Source organism: Vicugna pacos, chromosome 16 (assembly GCF_048564905.1).
Source record: "Vicugna pacos chromosome 16, VicPac4, whole genome shotgun sequence".
Lineage (NCBI taxonomy): Eukaryota > Metazoa > Chordata > Mammalia > Artiodactyla > Camelidae > Vicugna > Vicugna pacos.
Genome location: NC_133002.1, coordinates 49,447,231 through 49,462,090, shown reverse-complemented (window position 1 = coordinate 49,462,090; position 14,860 = coordinate 49,447,231). Strand labels below are relative to the sequence as shown.

The 14,860-nt window shown below is 35.4% G+C and overlaps 1 protein-coding gene across 5 annotated transcripts in view; it reads right to left on the bottom strand.

The window, feature by feature from the left end:
- TANC2 (tetratricopeptide repeat, ankyrin repeat and coiled-coil containing 2) overlaps window positions 1-14,860 on the bottom strand; it is a 309,551-nt gene that overhangs the window by 198,675 nt on the left and 96,016 nt on the right. For 3 of the 5 annotated variants that reach the window (XM_015235187.3, XM_031685573.2, XM_031685578.2), the window contains exon 4: window positions 593-775. In XM_015235187.3, the coding sequence (XP_015090673.1) occupies window positions 593-775 (183 nt within the window). The remainder of the gene's footprint in view (window positions 1-592; window positions 776-14,860) is intronic. The other 2 variants (XM_031685574.2, XM_031685577.2) reach the window with 1 other exon arrangement.

The window sequence follows — 14,860 nt, the reverse complement described above, 5'->3', positions numbered from 1 at the left end:
CATTTAATATAAACACAGTTTCACATCTAACAACTTGATCTGACTGCACAATACATATTGTGAGATCATATTAAAGTCAATGCAATCCACAACTTATGTATGAATGATAGTAAAGTTGGAGCACTGTACCATGGAGAGGTAAATATCTAAATCAGCTTTTAAAAATAGGTATGAAATACACAAATCAGGATATCAAACCAAAAAAATGACTGATGTACCTTTGGAACTGTGAAGATTTTATTATTCTAAAATTACAATATCTCCATCTGTTCATCTGACATGAACAAGCTGATAAATGAAATCAGAACAACAGTATATTCTGGCAAAACTAGAAATTTCCTGAAAGCCTAGAAAAATATGTCCACAACAGATGGATCATTTAGAAAATAAATACATCAATCTGTCAGTTTGAGCACTATTCTAATTCCCTAAATTAAAATCAGTAGGAGCTCCACTTTTCCAAGAGTCTGTGACATTAGTAAGGCCAAAGAGGAAAAAACCTGAAGATGCACATAAACATATCTGATATGACCTAATGTGTCATACTGTTAGCTTTCCTGTTAAACATACTAAATTTAGGTAAAGTCCTTACCAGTTAACTTCTTCACAGGTTGGAGCCGAACACTGATAGACTGATGTGTGAGTAAGGGGGAGGATGGAAGAGAGCGAGACATGCCCTCCATAATCCGAATGTGCTGCATACCTTCACTCACTGGAAGTGGTGGGACGGCGTAGTCTGGCTCAAAAGCACAGTCGCTTTCTGTGGAGATGCCACCTGTTATACAGAAAAGGATGGAACAAAAGAGCTGGTCAGAAAAGATTTTTCTATTAAAATTCTTCTCTACTAAAATGTATATTTTAGGATGGCTCAGCACAGCATATACTGATATTGATTCTCACTGTGAAAGGACAAATAAGGTAGTTTCAACATATACATTCATTTCTACACTTCCTAGGTACTTAACTTCAGGTCTAGCACTAGGAAAGTGAACTAGGATTGCTCCTTGTAAGGGGCTCATTGTCTAGTGAGCAATGCAGTCATATTAAAATAATAATTATAGTACAAAGCAGCAAGTGTTGAAATTAGCCTTCAATTGTTTTCCCTGATAAGACAAACATGAAAGAAGATATTCACATGCTTGATGATCCAATATGTACAACTGGTAGAGGGAGCACTGTAACTCTATTTCTTATTCTCTTTCTCCAAGAAAGTACACAAAATTATACGGTGATCTTTGACTCTGATCAAACATTTAAAGAAGAGTTAAGTCAGATGCTGTTTACTTTTACTTATATACTACTGACTTCTACTTCTGGTAATGGAAGATTATATACTTCGGATCAATTTTCCCCTAAGAAAAACTAGAACTGTATACATTTTTAAAATCTTCTTAAAGGTACTGGAGAGTTAAAAGCATGATGAAGAATTACAAGGAAAAGACTGAAGCCGGGTATTTGGGGCTACTTTTTACTTAGTGGCACCTGAAAGGCTGAGAAGCTACCTACAGTTTTATAGAGCTAGAAATACACCTATGTAGAAATAAACCTATGTAGTCAACTAATCTTCCATAGGGGCACAAGAATAGAGCTGGGAGGACAAATACTGGAATGCAGGGAGAACCAAGTTGTGAAGGGGGAGCTGATAAAACTCCAACACTTTTGTTTGGAACCCCAAAGGGCTATACTCTAGGAGTAAGTATAAACCAAAACTAGACTTGCCTATACAGGACTAAAGATCAGCTCCAAAGTCTAAAACAAAATTATAATTAAGGCAATCTTGGATTGCTAGTGCCTGCCAAAAATAAACATAAATCTTTTTAGAGGGAGATACCATCATAGGTCTCAAATTATTTCCAGTTTTTCATACACAATATCTGGTCCTTAATTAACAATAACAAAGAGATAAGATAACATGAAATGAGCAAATGAGAAAGACCATGAAAAATAGTTTCAGAGGGAATACAGACTACAGAATAATAAGGCACAGAATTTAAAGTAGTATGCTTAACATCAAAAAGATTAAAATACTTAGTTAAAATGCATTTAACCAAAGAGGTGAAGGGTCTATATATTGAGAATTATAGGACACAGATGAAGAAGCTGAAGATACAAATAAATGGAAAGACATCTTGGATATCTGTTCATGGACTGTAAGAATTAGTAACTGTTAAAATGTCCATACTACCCAAACCCAAAGTAATCTACAGACTCAATGCAATCCTTATCAAAATTCTGATGGTATTTTTCATAGAAAGAGAAAAATAATCCTAAAATTTATATGGAACCACAAAAGACTCTGAAGAGCTATAGTAATCAAGTAGTCTTGAGCAAGAAGAACAAAGTTATAGAGACATCATACTTCTTGATTTCAAATTATGTTACAAAGCTGTAGTAAAACAATTGACTACTAGTATAAAAACAGACAAACAGACCAACGGAACAGAATAGAAAACCTAGAAATAAACCTATGTAGTCAACTAATCTTCCACAGGGGCACCAAGAATACACAATGGGGAAAGGATAGTCTTCAATAAATAGTGTTGGAAAAACTGAATAGCCACAAGCAAATGGATAAAATTGGATACTTATCTTATTTCAAACACAAAAATCAACTGAAAATGGGTTAAAGACTTAAACATAAGACCTGAAACCATAAAACTCTTAGAAGAAAACATCAGGGAAAAGGTCCTTGAAGTTGATCTTGACAATGATTTTGTTTTGGACTTGACATAAGTGCAAGCAACAAAAACAAAAGTAAACAAGTGAGATCACATTAAAATAAAAAGTCTCTGCACAGCAAAGGAAACCATCACCAAAATGAAAGGCAGTCTACAAAATGGGAGAAAATATTTGCAGACCATATATCTGATATGGGATTAATATTGAAAATATATAAGAAACTCACATTCAATAGTAAAAAAACAAATAATCTAATTAAAAATGGGCAAAGGATCTGAATAAATATCTTCCCAAAGAAGACATACAAATGACCAACAGGTATACAAAAAGATGCTCAGCATCAATAATCATCAATTAAAAAAATCAAAATCACAATCACAAAATCACCTTCCGCCTGTTAGTACAGCTATTATTAAAAAGCCAAAAGATAACAAGCATTGACAATGGTATGGAAAAAAGGGAACCTTAATACACTGTTGGTGGGAATGTAAATTGGTACAACCATTATGGGAAACAGTATAGAGATGTCTCAAAAATTAAAAATAGAACTACTATATGATCCAGCAATCCTACTTCTGAGTATTTATCAAAAGGAAATAAAATTACTATCTCAAAGAGATAGTTGCACTCCCATGTTTACTGCAGCATTGTTCACAGTAGTCACAATATGGAAACAACCTCAGTGTCCATCAACAGACTGATGGGTAAAGAAAATGTGATTTTTATACACACACACACACACACACACACACACACACACACACACACTGAGGAATATTATTCAGCCTTAAAAAGGGGGGGAATCCTGCCACTTGTGACAACATGGATGAAACTGGAGGACATTATGCTAAATGAAATAAGCCAGACACAGAAAGATAAATAATTTCTACATAACCTCACTTATATGTGGAACCTAAAAAATAAGGTCAAACTCACAGTAGCAGAGAGAATGGTGGTTGCTAGGGGGTAGGGGGGTGGTGGCAAAAGGGAGATACTGGTCAAAGGGTAAAAACTTTCAGTTATTAGATGAACAAGTTCTGGAGACATATGTACAAATGTACAACATGGTGACTACAGTTAATAATAATATATTGTATACTTAAAATTTACTAAGAAAGTAGATCTTAAGTATTCTCACATACACATAAGAAAGGGCAACTATATGAAGTGATAGATATCTTAATTGGCTTGACTGTGGTAATCATTTCACTATGTTCACATTCAGCAAAATATCATGTTGTACACCTTAAATATATACAATTTGTATTTGTCAATCATATCTCAATAAAAGCAGGGGGAAACGGGGAAAAATTTTAAAAACAAGCACATGGTCTTAAATTATTATAATTGGTCTAAACTGAGAAGATTAAATCAAGGGTCTCACTTGAGGTCTTCAATTGTGCTAAAGTTGCAATTTCACCATTTGTAATTCTAACTCATTTTTAAAACTGCTGTGATATATCATGTATTTATAATTTAACCAATCTCTTGTTAATAGCCACTTATGCAGTTCTTTTTGTAGTATTTCAGTAGATCCTAGACATAGCCAATTAGAGGCAAAAGTGCTGAGAGCTTCTATTGAGAAATACTGACTAAATGTTGTATTAAAAGTCTGTGTTATGGTATAATAAAAGAAGAAAGTAATATGCTTACTATTTAAAGAAAATAAAAGTTTAGAATTTGAGCAATAATTAAAATTATGAAAATAAAAACTCAATGATGGATTAAAAAACAAATTAGACACAGATGAAGACAGCATTAGTAAACTGGAAGATAAAACATTTGCGCACCAAAAGACACTTATGAGAGTGAAAAGACAACTCTTAGAATGGGAGAAAATATTTGCAAATCAAGTATCTGATAAGAGTCTGGAATGCAGAATATATAAAGAATTCCTACAATTCAATAACAAAAAGACAAAATGCAATTTAAGAATAGGCCAAAGACTTGAACAGACATTTCTCCAAAGAAGATACACAAATGAATAATAAGCACATGAAAAGATACTCAGTATCACTAGTTATTACAGAAATGCAAATCAAAGCCACAATGAAATACCTCTTCACATTCAGTAGGATAGCTATTAAAACAACAACAACAATAAAATGCTGATGAGGATACAGAGAAATTAGAACCTTCATACATTGCTAGTGGGTATATAAGATTAGCTGTTGTGTAAAACAATGTGTCAGTTCCTCAAAAAGTTAATCACAGAATTACCATAGAACCCAGCCATCCCTCTTCTATGTATATACCCAAAGGCAATGAAAACAGGTTTTCAAGCAAAAACCTGAACACAAATGTTCATAGCAGCATTATTCATAATAGCCAAAAAGCAGAAACAACTCGTATGTCATTACCTGGTGAATCAATAAACAAAATGTGGTATACACAATGAAATATTTAGCAATAAAAACAATGAAAGCTTGATTCATGCTATACATTGATAAACCTTGAAAACTTTATCCTAAGTGAAAGAAGCCAGACAAAAAATGCCACATGTTGTATGATTCCATTTATATGAAATGTTCAGAAGGAGCAAATCCAGACAGCAAGTAGACTAGAGGTTGCCAGGGATGACTTCAGGATTGAGGAGTGGCTACTTAATAGGTACAGGGTTTCCTTTTGGGGTGATGAATTAGATAGCAACGATGATTACATAAAACTGTAAATGTACTAAAAGCCACTGAATTGTACCATTAAAATGGTTAAAATTTAACCTCAATTAAAAATATTGTGTAGAGTTTACCATCTACTCACATATTTATTCAAACCAGAAGCCTAGTAATCATTAATTTCTCCCTATCACATCTCTTTGTAACAAATGCACTAGCTATTCTGCACATTATCAACCTCAAATAGATTTCAAATATGCCACCATATTCTCTTCATTTCTTCTACCACTACCATAAGTCCAGATCACTATTATCTTTCCCCCAAACTTCTGCTGATAGAAATCAAGGATTACTTATCCTTGGATTTCAGAAATTTTACCAAGATAGGTCTTAACTTTTTCATTCTCATTAGTCTTTGGGTCCTTTCTTTTACTATGATGACCAATTCTTTTCTTCCAACCATTTTTTTTTTCCCTCTCTCTCTCCCTGGAATCGTGATTAGATGAATATTATTATCTCCTGGATCTATTTTTCAAGTTTATTTCTCTCTTACTAGATTTCTAATCTTTGTGTTTTCATGAACAGACATGAGACTTATTTATATCAAATTACAGCATTTTACAGGTTTACAAAGAGGCATGCCATTAGTGTAATTCCCGAACTGAGCAATCCTTTTAGAGAAAAATCAGCATTAAATTTTTTCAAACAATATATATAGAAGAATGCACTTGATTTAGTGAAGTACCTCTTTTCATTTGAAATGTTTCAATGTTAAAACTTCGCTGATAATTTTAGAATCTAATAATACTCCTTAAGGAATAATACTGCAATTAGTCCAGTATGGATGTCCTAGTTTACTTTTCTGCTTAAAAATATTTTCCTCCACCTTCTTTGTCCTATAAATTGTGCTTGAACTCATTGTAGCTATAGAAAAAAATATATATATATATTTCAAGTAAAGTACTGGTAAGCATTCACATAACCTGACTGTATTAGTCAGTTTTTCCTTCTAACAACCTCAAAATCTCAGTAGTCTACAACATTTATTTTTATGTTCACAAGTCTGCAGATTGACTGTAGGTCAGCTGACCTTGGTTGAATTGTCAGGTTCAGAACTATTCTGATAAGCCTTTCATATTTGGTCTAGTCACTGAAGGGGGAGTGAATATGTGGGACATGCTCTTCTCACGGTACATCAAAGGACTGCAGGAGGCCAAGTTAAAGGAGAGGACCATATTTAAGATCTCTGTTCACTAACATTCTACTGGCCCAAGCAAGTCATAGAACCAAGAGCGACATCAGTGGGACATAGAAATATACTTGGCCTACTTCAGTGGGAATTACTGAAAAGTTGCATAGCAAAAAGAATGGATGTACAATTTTATAACACAAGAAATGAAAAGTTCAAAATCCAATTTACCAAGCAGGTAAGATGACATTTACTGGTACCCTAAATTAGTCAATCTTCATTTTCTACCCTTCTTTTTCCTACTACTCACTTTTCCTGCTTCAATCAGCCAAATAAAAGTTACTGAAATAATGTGATGGAGATACGGCAGAATAAAATAAACTGTTAATGACAGAAAAAATTCAGTTATGCTGGAAACATGGTGATTAGATATTCAAAAGTTGAACTAAGAAAGCACAAGGATATAAAGTAATATGAACACTAAAGAAATGTTAGGAGTAATTATGATTCAATAAAAATTTTAGTCATCATTAAGTCTCATATTTAATACAGATGATTATTAGATATTAAAGTTCAAGTTAATAAAGAAATTCTTTAGCCTAAGGTAATACCTCTTCTGGAGAACTGCCTTTTAATTTTTCAAGTTACATAAATAACCACAAATAAAGCTTATAAATCAAAAACCTCCAGCATGATAATTCATTGAACTAAATACATGATTTGTGAATTTTCCAGTTTTTATGTTATCAAAAGTTTATTTTTTAAAAGTACAAAGAAAGACAAAAGCAAAACACAGTACATGATAAACTAGCCCACAAAGTCTAAGTGGCTTTTACATATTTCAGAAACAAAGAGGATTTGGCTAAAATTTTCAAGTGTCCTTTTAATTCATGGCTTATTCACTCTGTGACTCAGTAATATTCTCACAATAAGTCCATACATTAGGCAGGAAATAAGCCAAGAGAAGACCCTGTAGTCAGGGTCATGTAGTCAGATAGCATGATTACCCATATGGAAAATTTTTTTTTTAAATCTACCAAAGAAGCCACTAGAAAAAAATAAGTGAGTTAGGCAAACTCAAAGGTTACAGAGTCCATATACAAGAAGCAAGTGTCTTTCTATATGCCAGTAGTGAATTCCTGGAAAATAATTTTTTTAAACCAGTAACATTAAAATAGTGCTATGAAAAAATGTGAAATAATTAGGAATAAATGTAACAAAATACATACACAATACTTGTGTGCTGAAAATTACAAAGCACTGATGAAAGAAATCAAAGACCTAAATGGAGAGATATACTATGTTCATGGATCTGAAGATTTTATGATGTCAAATCTCAAAGTGATCTATAAGTTTAAAGCAATTGTAATCAAAATCCAGCAGGCAATTTTAGTAGAAATCAAAAAGCTGGTTTTAAATTTTATATGTAAAAATGAAGGGACTTGGATAGACAAAACAATTCTAAACAAAGAAAATCAAAGTTTGGAGTCTCGCAGTACCTAATTTCAAAACTAACATATAAAGTTACTGCAGTTCAGAGAGTATGGTTTTGGCAAAAGAATGGACACACAATCAATGGAACAGACTAGAGAGTCCAGAAAAAGACCCACACAAACACAGCCAACTAATTTCTGACAAAAACGCAAGGGTAATTCAATGTTGAAAGATAAACTTTTCAACGAACAGAAATGCAAATCAAAACTACAATGAGGTATCACCTCACACCAGTCAGAATGGCCATCATTCAAAAAGTCCACAAACAATAAATGCTGGAGAGGCTGTGGAGAAAAGGGAACCCTCCTCCACTGCTGGTGGGAATGCAGTTTGGTGCAGCCCCTGTGGAAAACAGTATGGAGATTCCTCAAAAGACTAGGAATAGACTTGCCATATGATTCAGTAATCCCACTCCTGGGTGTATATCCAGAAGGAACCCTACTTCAAAAAGACATCTGCATCCCAATGTTCATAGCAGCACTATTTACAATAGCCAAGACATGGAAACAGCCTAAATGTCCATCAACAGATGACTGGATAAAGAAGATGTGGTATATTTATACAATGGAATAAAATGGAATAAATGGAATAATAAACCAACAACATAACACCATTTGCAGCAACATGGATGTTCCTGGAGAATGTCATTCTAAGTGAAGTAAGCCAGAAAGAGAAAGAAAAATACCATATGAGATCGCTCATATGTGGAATCTAAAAAACAAAACAAAACAAAATAAATACAAAACAGAAACAGACTCATAGATATAGAATACAAACTTGTGATTGCCAAGGAGGCGGGGGGTGGGAAGGGACAGACTGGGATTTCAAAATGTAGGACAGATAAACAAGATTATACTGTATAGCACAGGAAAATATATACAAGGTTTTATGGTAGCTCACAGTGGAAAAAAAATGTGACAATGAATATATGCGTGTTCATGGATAAATGAAAAATTGTGCTCTACACTGGAATTTGACACATTGTAAAATGACTATACTTAATAAAAAATGTAAAAAAAGAAAGACAGTCTTTTCAATGAACAGATCTGAAACAATTAGATATCCATATATAAAACCATAAACCTTGACCTATACCTTCACCACATATAAAAATCCAATTGAAATGGGCCATAAACTGTAAAGTAAAACCTAAAACTATTAAGCTTCTAGAAGAAAATATAGAAGAAAATCTGTATGGCCTTGTGTCAGCCAAAGATTTCTTACAATGGACCCCAAACAGTTGAACCATATAAGACAAACTGATAAACTGAAATTCATAAAGATTTTAAATTTCTAGTTTTCAAGACACTGTCACAAAACAAAAAACAAGTACCAACTAAGAGGATATATTTGCAAAACATTCCTGATAAAGGACTAGTAATTAGAATATAAGAACTCTTTTAGCTCAACAACAAGAAACTACTCCAATTTAAAATAGGCAAATGATCTGACAGACACATCACTAAATAAGAGATATGATGTCAGATAAACACATTTAAAGATGCTCAGTATCACTAATTATTAGGAAAATGCAAAAGAGAAGATGTCACTACACACCTAGGGAAATGGCTAAAATTAAAAAAACAAAAATGCTAACAAAACCAAGTGCTGAGAAAGATAAACCATAACTATTATATATTGCTTATGAGAAAACAAAGTGGTAAACAACTTTGGGAAACTGTTTGGCAGTTTAAATACAAACTTAACATATGACTCAGCAATCTAAAACCTAGACATTTACCAAAAAAAATGAAGACAGAATGCCACTGCCCCTACTCTACCACCACAAGTACACATATTCAAATAGCAGATTTGTTCATAGTCTCCAAAAACTGGAACCTACCTAAACATTCATCGACTGGTGAATGGATAAAGAAATTATGACATACACATACCATAGAATAATATTCAGCAATGAAATGGTACATGTCCCCAAAAATCCAATCTTAAAAGTATTAAAGCATTAGAAGCCAGACTCAAAAGGCTACATACTATCTGGTTTCATATATAAAATATTCTGAGAATTACTATAGTAAACTGAAAACAGATCAGTAGTTGCCAAGGATCAGGGGTGAGGGAAAGAGATGACTACAAAAGGGCATAATATTATATGATGTTACATGATGATGAAAATAAGCTACACTTCGTTTTAGTTGTAGTTACATGACCATATATGTTTGTAAAAATTTGTGGTACTACATACTTAAGAGGGGAAATTTTTACTGCATATAAATTAAATTTCAAAAAAACTTGGTTTAAAAAAACCATCGTACTTTGTGATAAAATACACAAAATCTCGTGATTTGCAAACTGCTCTGATTGTATGTTTTCTTTCAATGAAAGTCTATTTTTTAAACGTATACAGGGAAATGAAAAACCCAGCATAGGTGATAAACTGGCTCCTAAAACAAATCTAGACATGTCAAACCTAATACATGTATTAACAATGCATATTTTGTCAAAGGGCTTTCATATATTTCTGAAACAAAGAGGTTTGGCCTGAAGTATTCCTAATGTCCTTTCAAGACAAGATTTATACCACTGGGTCTGCAACATTCTCACAAGTTCATGTATTAATCAAGAATGAGGCAGAGAAAGTTTTAATGATTAATAAAGGGTCACAAAGTCAATCAGCATTAGACCATTAGAACCCCCAAATCCTCACCATGGTCTCTAAGACCCTACACAATCCAGCCCTACCTACTTAATTCTCTGACCTCATCACACCTCCCAACTTCTCTGACTTCATCACTTCCCACTTTCCCCTCAATGCACAATGTTTCAGTCACATTGGCTTTTCTTTGATCTGGCCAATTTTATTCTCAATTTATGGCCTTTGCCTGTTTCTTCTGCCTAAAATAGTTAGTCCCAGGATCTTTGCAAAGCTGGCACTCCTTTGTCTTTATAGCTCAAATGTCACCTCCTCAGAAGGGCCTACCAGGACTAATCTAAAGTTACCACCCACTGTTTTCCCCACCTCTCATTCTCTATTACATAATCCTACTTTATTTTCCTGATAGCACTTATCATGACCTGAAATTACCTGGTTCTTTCCTTTGTCTCATTCCTCTAGAATGAAAGCATCAGAACAGTAAGGACTTTCTCTGGCTTGTTTAGTGCTCGTGTCCCCTGGCCTGATTGAGACCTGGGTACTGGGATAGCCCCTGGGGTGGGCAAGGGTGGCATAGCTGACTCAGGCCCCACTGCTCACCCTTCCATCTGCCTGGGATTCTCTGCCCTAGGGTCTCCTGTCAGTGTTTTCTTCTCACAATCCTGGTCTCAGCAAAGAAAACAGACCTTTCCTCACAGAGCTCCAGACACAGCTGAAGAAAAGTGGTGATAGCAGGCATCAGAGAATGAAAACCTTCAGCTTTTCACTACACTTACTTGCATGAACGAGATGCAAACAGAATCTTGGTGAAATAAATTCTGTGAATGTAATCTATGTGGAAAAGCCTTCAGAAGGAGCATTCATTGTACTTTGCAGGAGAGAAATCATAGAGGAGAGACAAACCCTGAATTCAAGGATTCTAAGAAAATCTTCAGTAACCATTATTCCCTTCAGAGACATGGGAGAATTCAAAGTGAAGAGAAACCCTTCAAATAAATTTCATAGCATGAGAGCATTTGGTCTACAGTCATCCTCAAAATATACATGAGACCTCAGACTGGAGACAAGCTTTATTAATGTACTTAATGTGTAAAGTTTTTCAGAAACATCTCTAATTTTGCGGTATGCAAGAAAATACATACTGGGCAGAAACTCTATGAACACAAAGACTAAGGGAAAGCCTTCAGCAGGATCACTTGTTTTATTGCTCAGCAGAGCATCCACACTGGGGAGAAACTCTACAAACGCAATGACTGAGAAGAAGCCTTCAGTGGGAACATTAAGCTCACAATGCCTATGTGAACACACACAGGAGAGAAACACTATGACTCTAATGAATTCAGAAAAGCCTTCAACAGGAACTTTAACCTTACTGAACACATGAGTACATCCTGGGAAGAAAGTCTATGAATACAATGACTGTGAGCAAGTTTTCAGAAGTCACTCATCCCATGGGAAAAATGTGAACACATACACATAACAGAAACCCTGTATGTGCAATGAATGTGGGAAAGGCTTCAATGATCCCTTCTGCCTTTACCGACATAAGAGAATTCACACTGGAGAGAAACCTTATGAATATATATACCATGCGGGAAAGGCTTCAAGCCCATAATTTTCCCTGGTTCTACATAAGAGTTTTTATCTCTCTGTCCTCTTATCACTTGATCTGGATACAGACACAGTTGCGGGAATTGAACAGCAGAACAGGAAAACTAAACTCCTTGTTTTTTAGCCAGACTACTGGGAATGGAGGGCCTCAGAGCTAGATAATGTTGGTGAGATTGGGGTGTGAAGAGATATCAAGGAAATAATCCCAACCAGTTGTGTATAACTTCTGGGCTCACCTCTGAGCTCTACCTGCATGGATCTGACTCATACCACAGGTTCTGAGAACAGAGCAACAAGATATACTTAACTACCACCCTGATCCCAGAATGGACCCTGGGTCACACACATAGAACTGCTTAGTACTGCAAATGCTTAGAACACTGAACTGACATTGGAACCAAAGTCTCCAGAAGGCAGATAGGAATGTGTGTCTTGAACATAATCTGGTTGATTAGCCACTGACACACACTCACACACACACAAAAACACACAAATAAACACTCTCCTTAGGACTTAAATAAAACCTAGGGTCTCATAACATAATATTTAGAATGTTGAGGATATAATCCAAGATTATATGGCATGTGAAGAAAAAGGAAAATCTCAACATGAGAAGAAAAGTCAATAAACAGATGTTATTACTGAGATTATAGACATTAGACTGAAAAACCAAAGTCCTTAAAGCAACTATTACAACAATGCTTCAATAAGGCAAATACTCTTTTTTTTTTACTTTATTTCAAATATTCTTGAAATGAACAGAAAGACAAAAAGTTTCAAAATCTGGTGTATATTTTACACATACAACACATCTCCTTTCAGACCAGGCAAATTTCAAGTACTCAACAGCTAGCCACATGTGGCCAATGACTATTGCACTGCTCAGTGAGGTTCTAGATCTATAACCAGAATCAAGTTCAATTCATTTACAGAATACAAGGTAAAATGTGTCATCCAATCATGAAACACTGGAAAGATCCAAGGGTGACAACTCTTACAACATTCCTATTCAACACATCTATTTGGTCTGTGCAGAAGATAGACAAACCTGGAGAATGACAGTAAATTTCTGTAACTTATTTGGGTTATGAATACCACTACTCCTGCTGCTACAGATGTGGTTTTGTTGCTAAAGCAAATCAACGTATCCCTGGCACCAGGTTTGCAGCTAGACCTGAGAATGAGATCATCATAAGCAGTAAGCATTTAGCTGTCAGGGTCACCTATACATTTTCACTGTCCTCCCTCCTATTAATTCTCCTGCTCGAGGTAATAATCGAATCCACAGGGATCTTAACTGCCTTTCCATTCTATAAGGGCATCATGCTGGTCTACTATGCTGGTAATTTCATACTGATTAGCCTTGGTGAACAGGAAGCAGCAACTGATCTAGATACGGTGGTAAAACACATGCATGCCAGAGGGTGGAAAACAAATCCCACAAAAATTCAGAGGTCTTCCATACTGGCAAAATTGTAGTGAGCCCTATGGTCTTGAGTAATTCAAGCTGCTGTACTTAGTCTCTCTCACCACTGAGAAGGAGGTGCAATTCCCAGTAGACCTCCTTGGATTTTTGAAGCAACCTGTGCCTCATTTGAGTGTGCAACTATGAACCATTTACCAAGACTGCTGGATGTGAGAGAGGCCCAGAACAACAGAAGGCTCTGCAACACATATGTGCTGCTGTGAAAGCTGCTGCCACCTGGGTTACGTAACCCACCAGATCCAGTGCTGCCTGACGTATTTGTGGTAGACAGGGACCTTGTACGATTATTGCAGAACTTTAGGTGAATCTCAGGGCAGATCCCTAGTATTTTATTTAAAAAAAAAAAAAGCTGCATCATCCTATGCAAATAACTACTATCCTTTTCTGAAAAACAGCTTTTGGCTTACCACAGGGCCTTAGAAAGAATGCTTGATCATGGGCCACCATGTTACCATGTGACCTGGGCAACCCATCATGAACTAAGTTTTGTTGAACCAACAAAGCAATATGGTTTGGTGTGTGTGTACTGAAGCACTTCATCATCAAAAAGAAAAGGCGTACATGAAATCAGGCTTGAGCAGGTCCTGAAGGCATAAATAATTTGTACGAGCAAGTGGCCCAAGTGCCCAAGGTTCCTCCTCTCACTATATTGCTTCTCTTCTATCTGTATATATTTTATCTTATAGAGAATTCTCTATGACTATCTCACGGAAGGGGAAAAAAACCAGCTTGTTTACTGATAGGTCTGCATGTTAACATGTAGATGCTAACAATACTAGAGCCCCATTCTGAGGTAGTCCTGAAGGACAGTAAAGGGAAACCGTTCCAGGAAAAGAAGTTTGAACAGGGTATCAAGTTGTTCATTTTGCCTGGAAGGACAGATGACAGAGGTACCTTTCTATACTGACTCATGGACAATGTTTAATGGTATGACTGGGTATTCAGAGATTTGGAAGGAATAATTAGACTACTAGTGACAAGGAAATCTGGAGATGAGGTATACAGACAGATCTCTTTGGAGGGTGCAGAGGATGAAGCAATTTATGTCCCATATGAATGCTTACCAAAGAGCAAACTCTGCAGAGAAGGTGCTTAATAACCCAGTAGACAAGATAATCATTTTGAGGGACTCGGCGAATCTCTTTATGCAGCCATTTTATCTTTACCCAATGGGC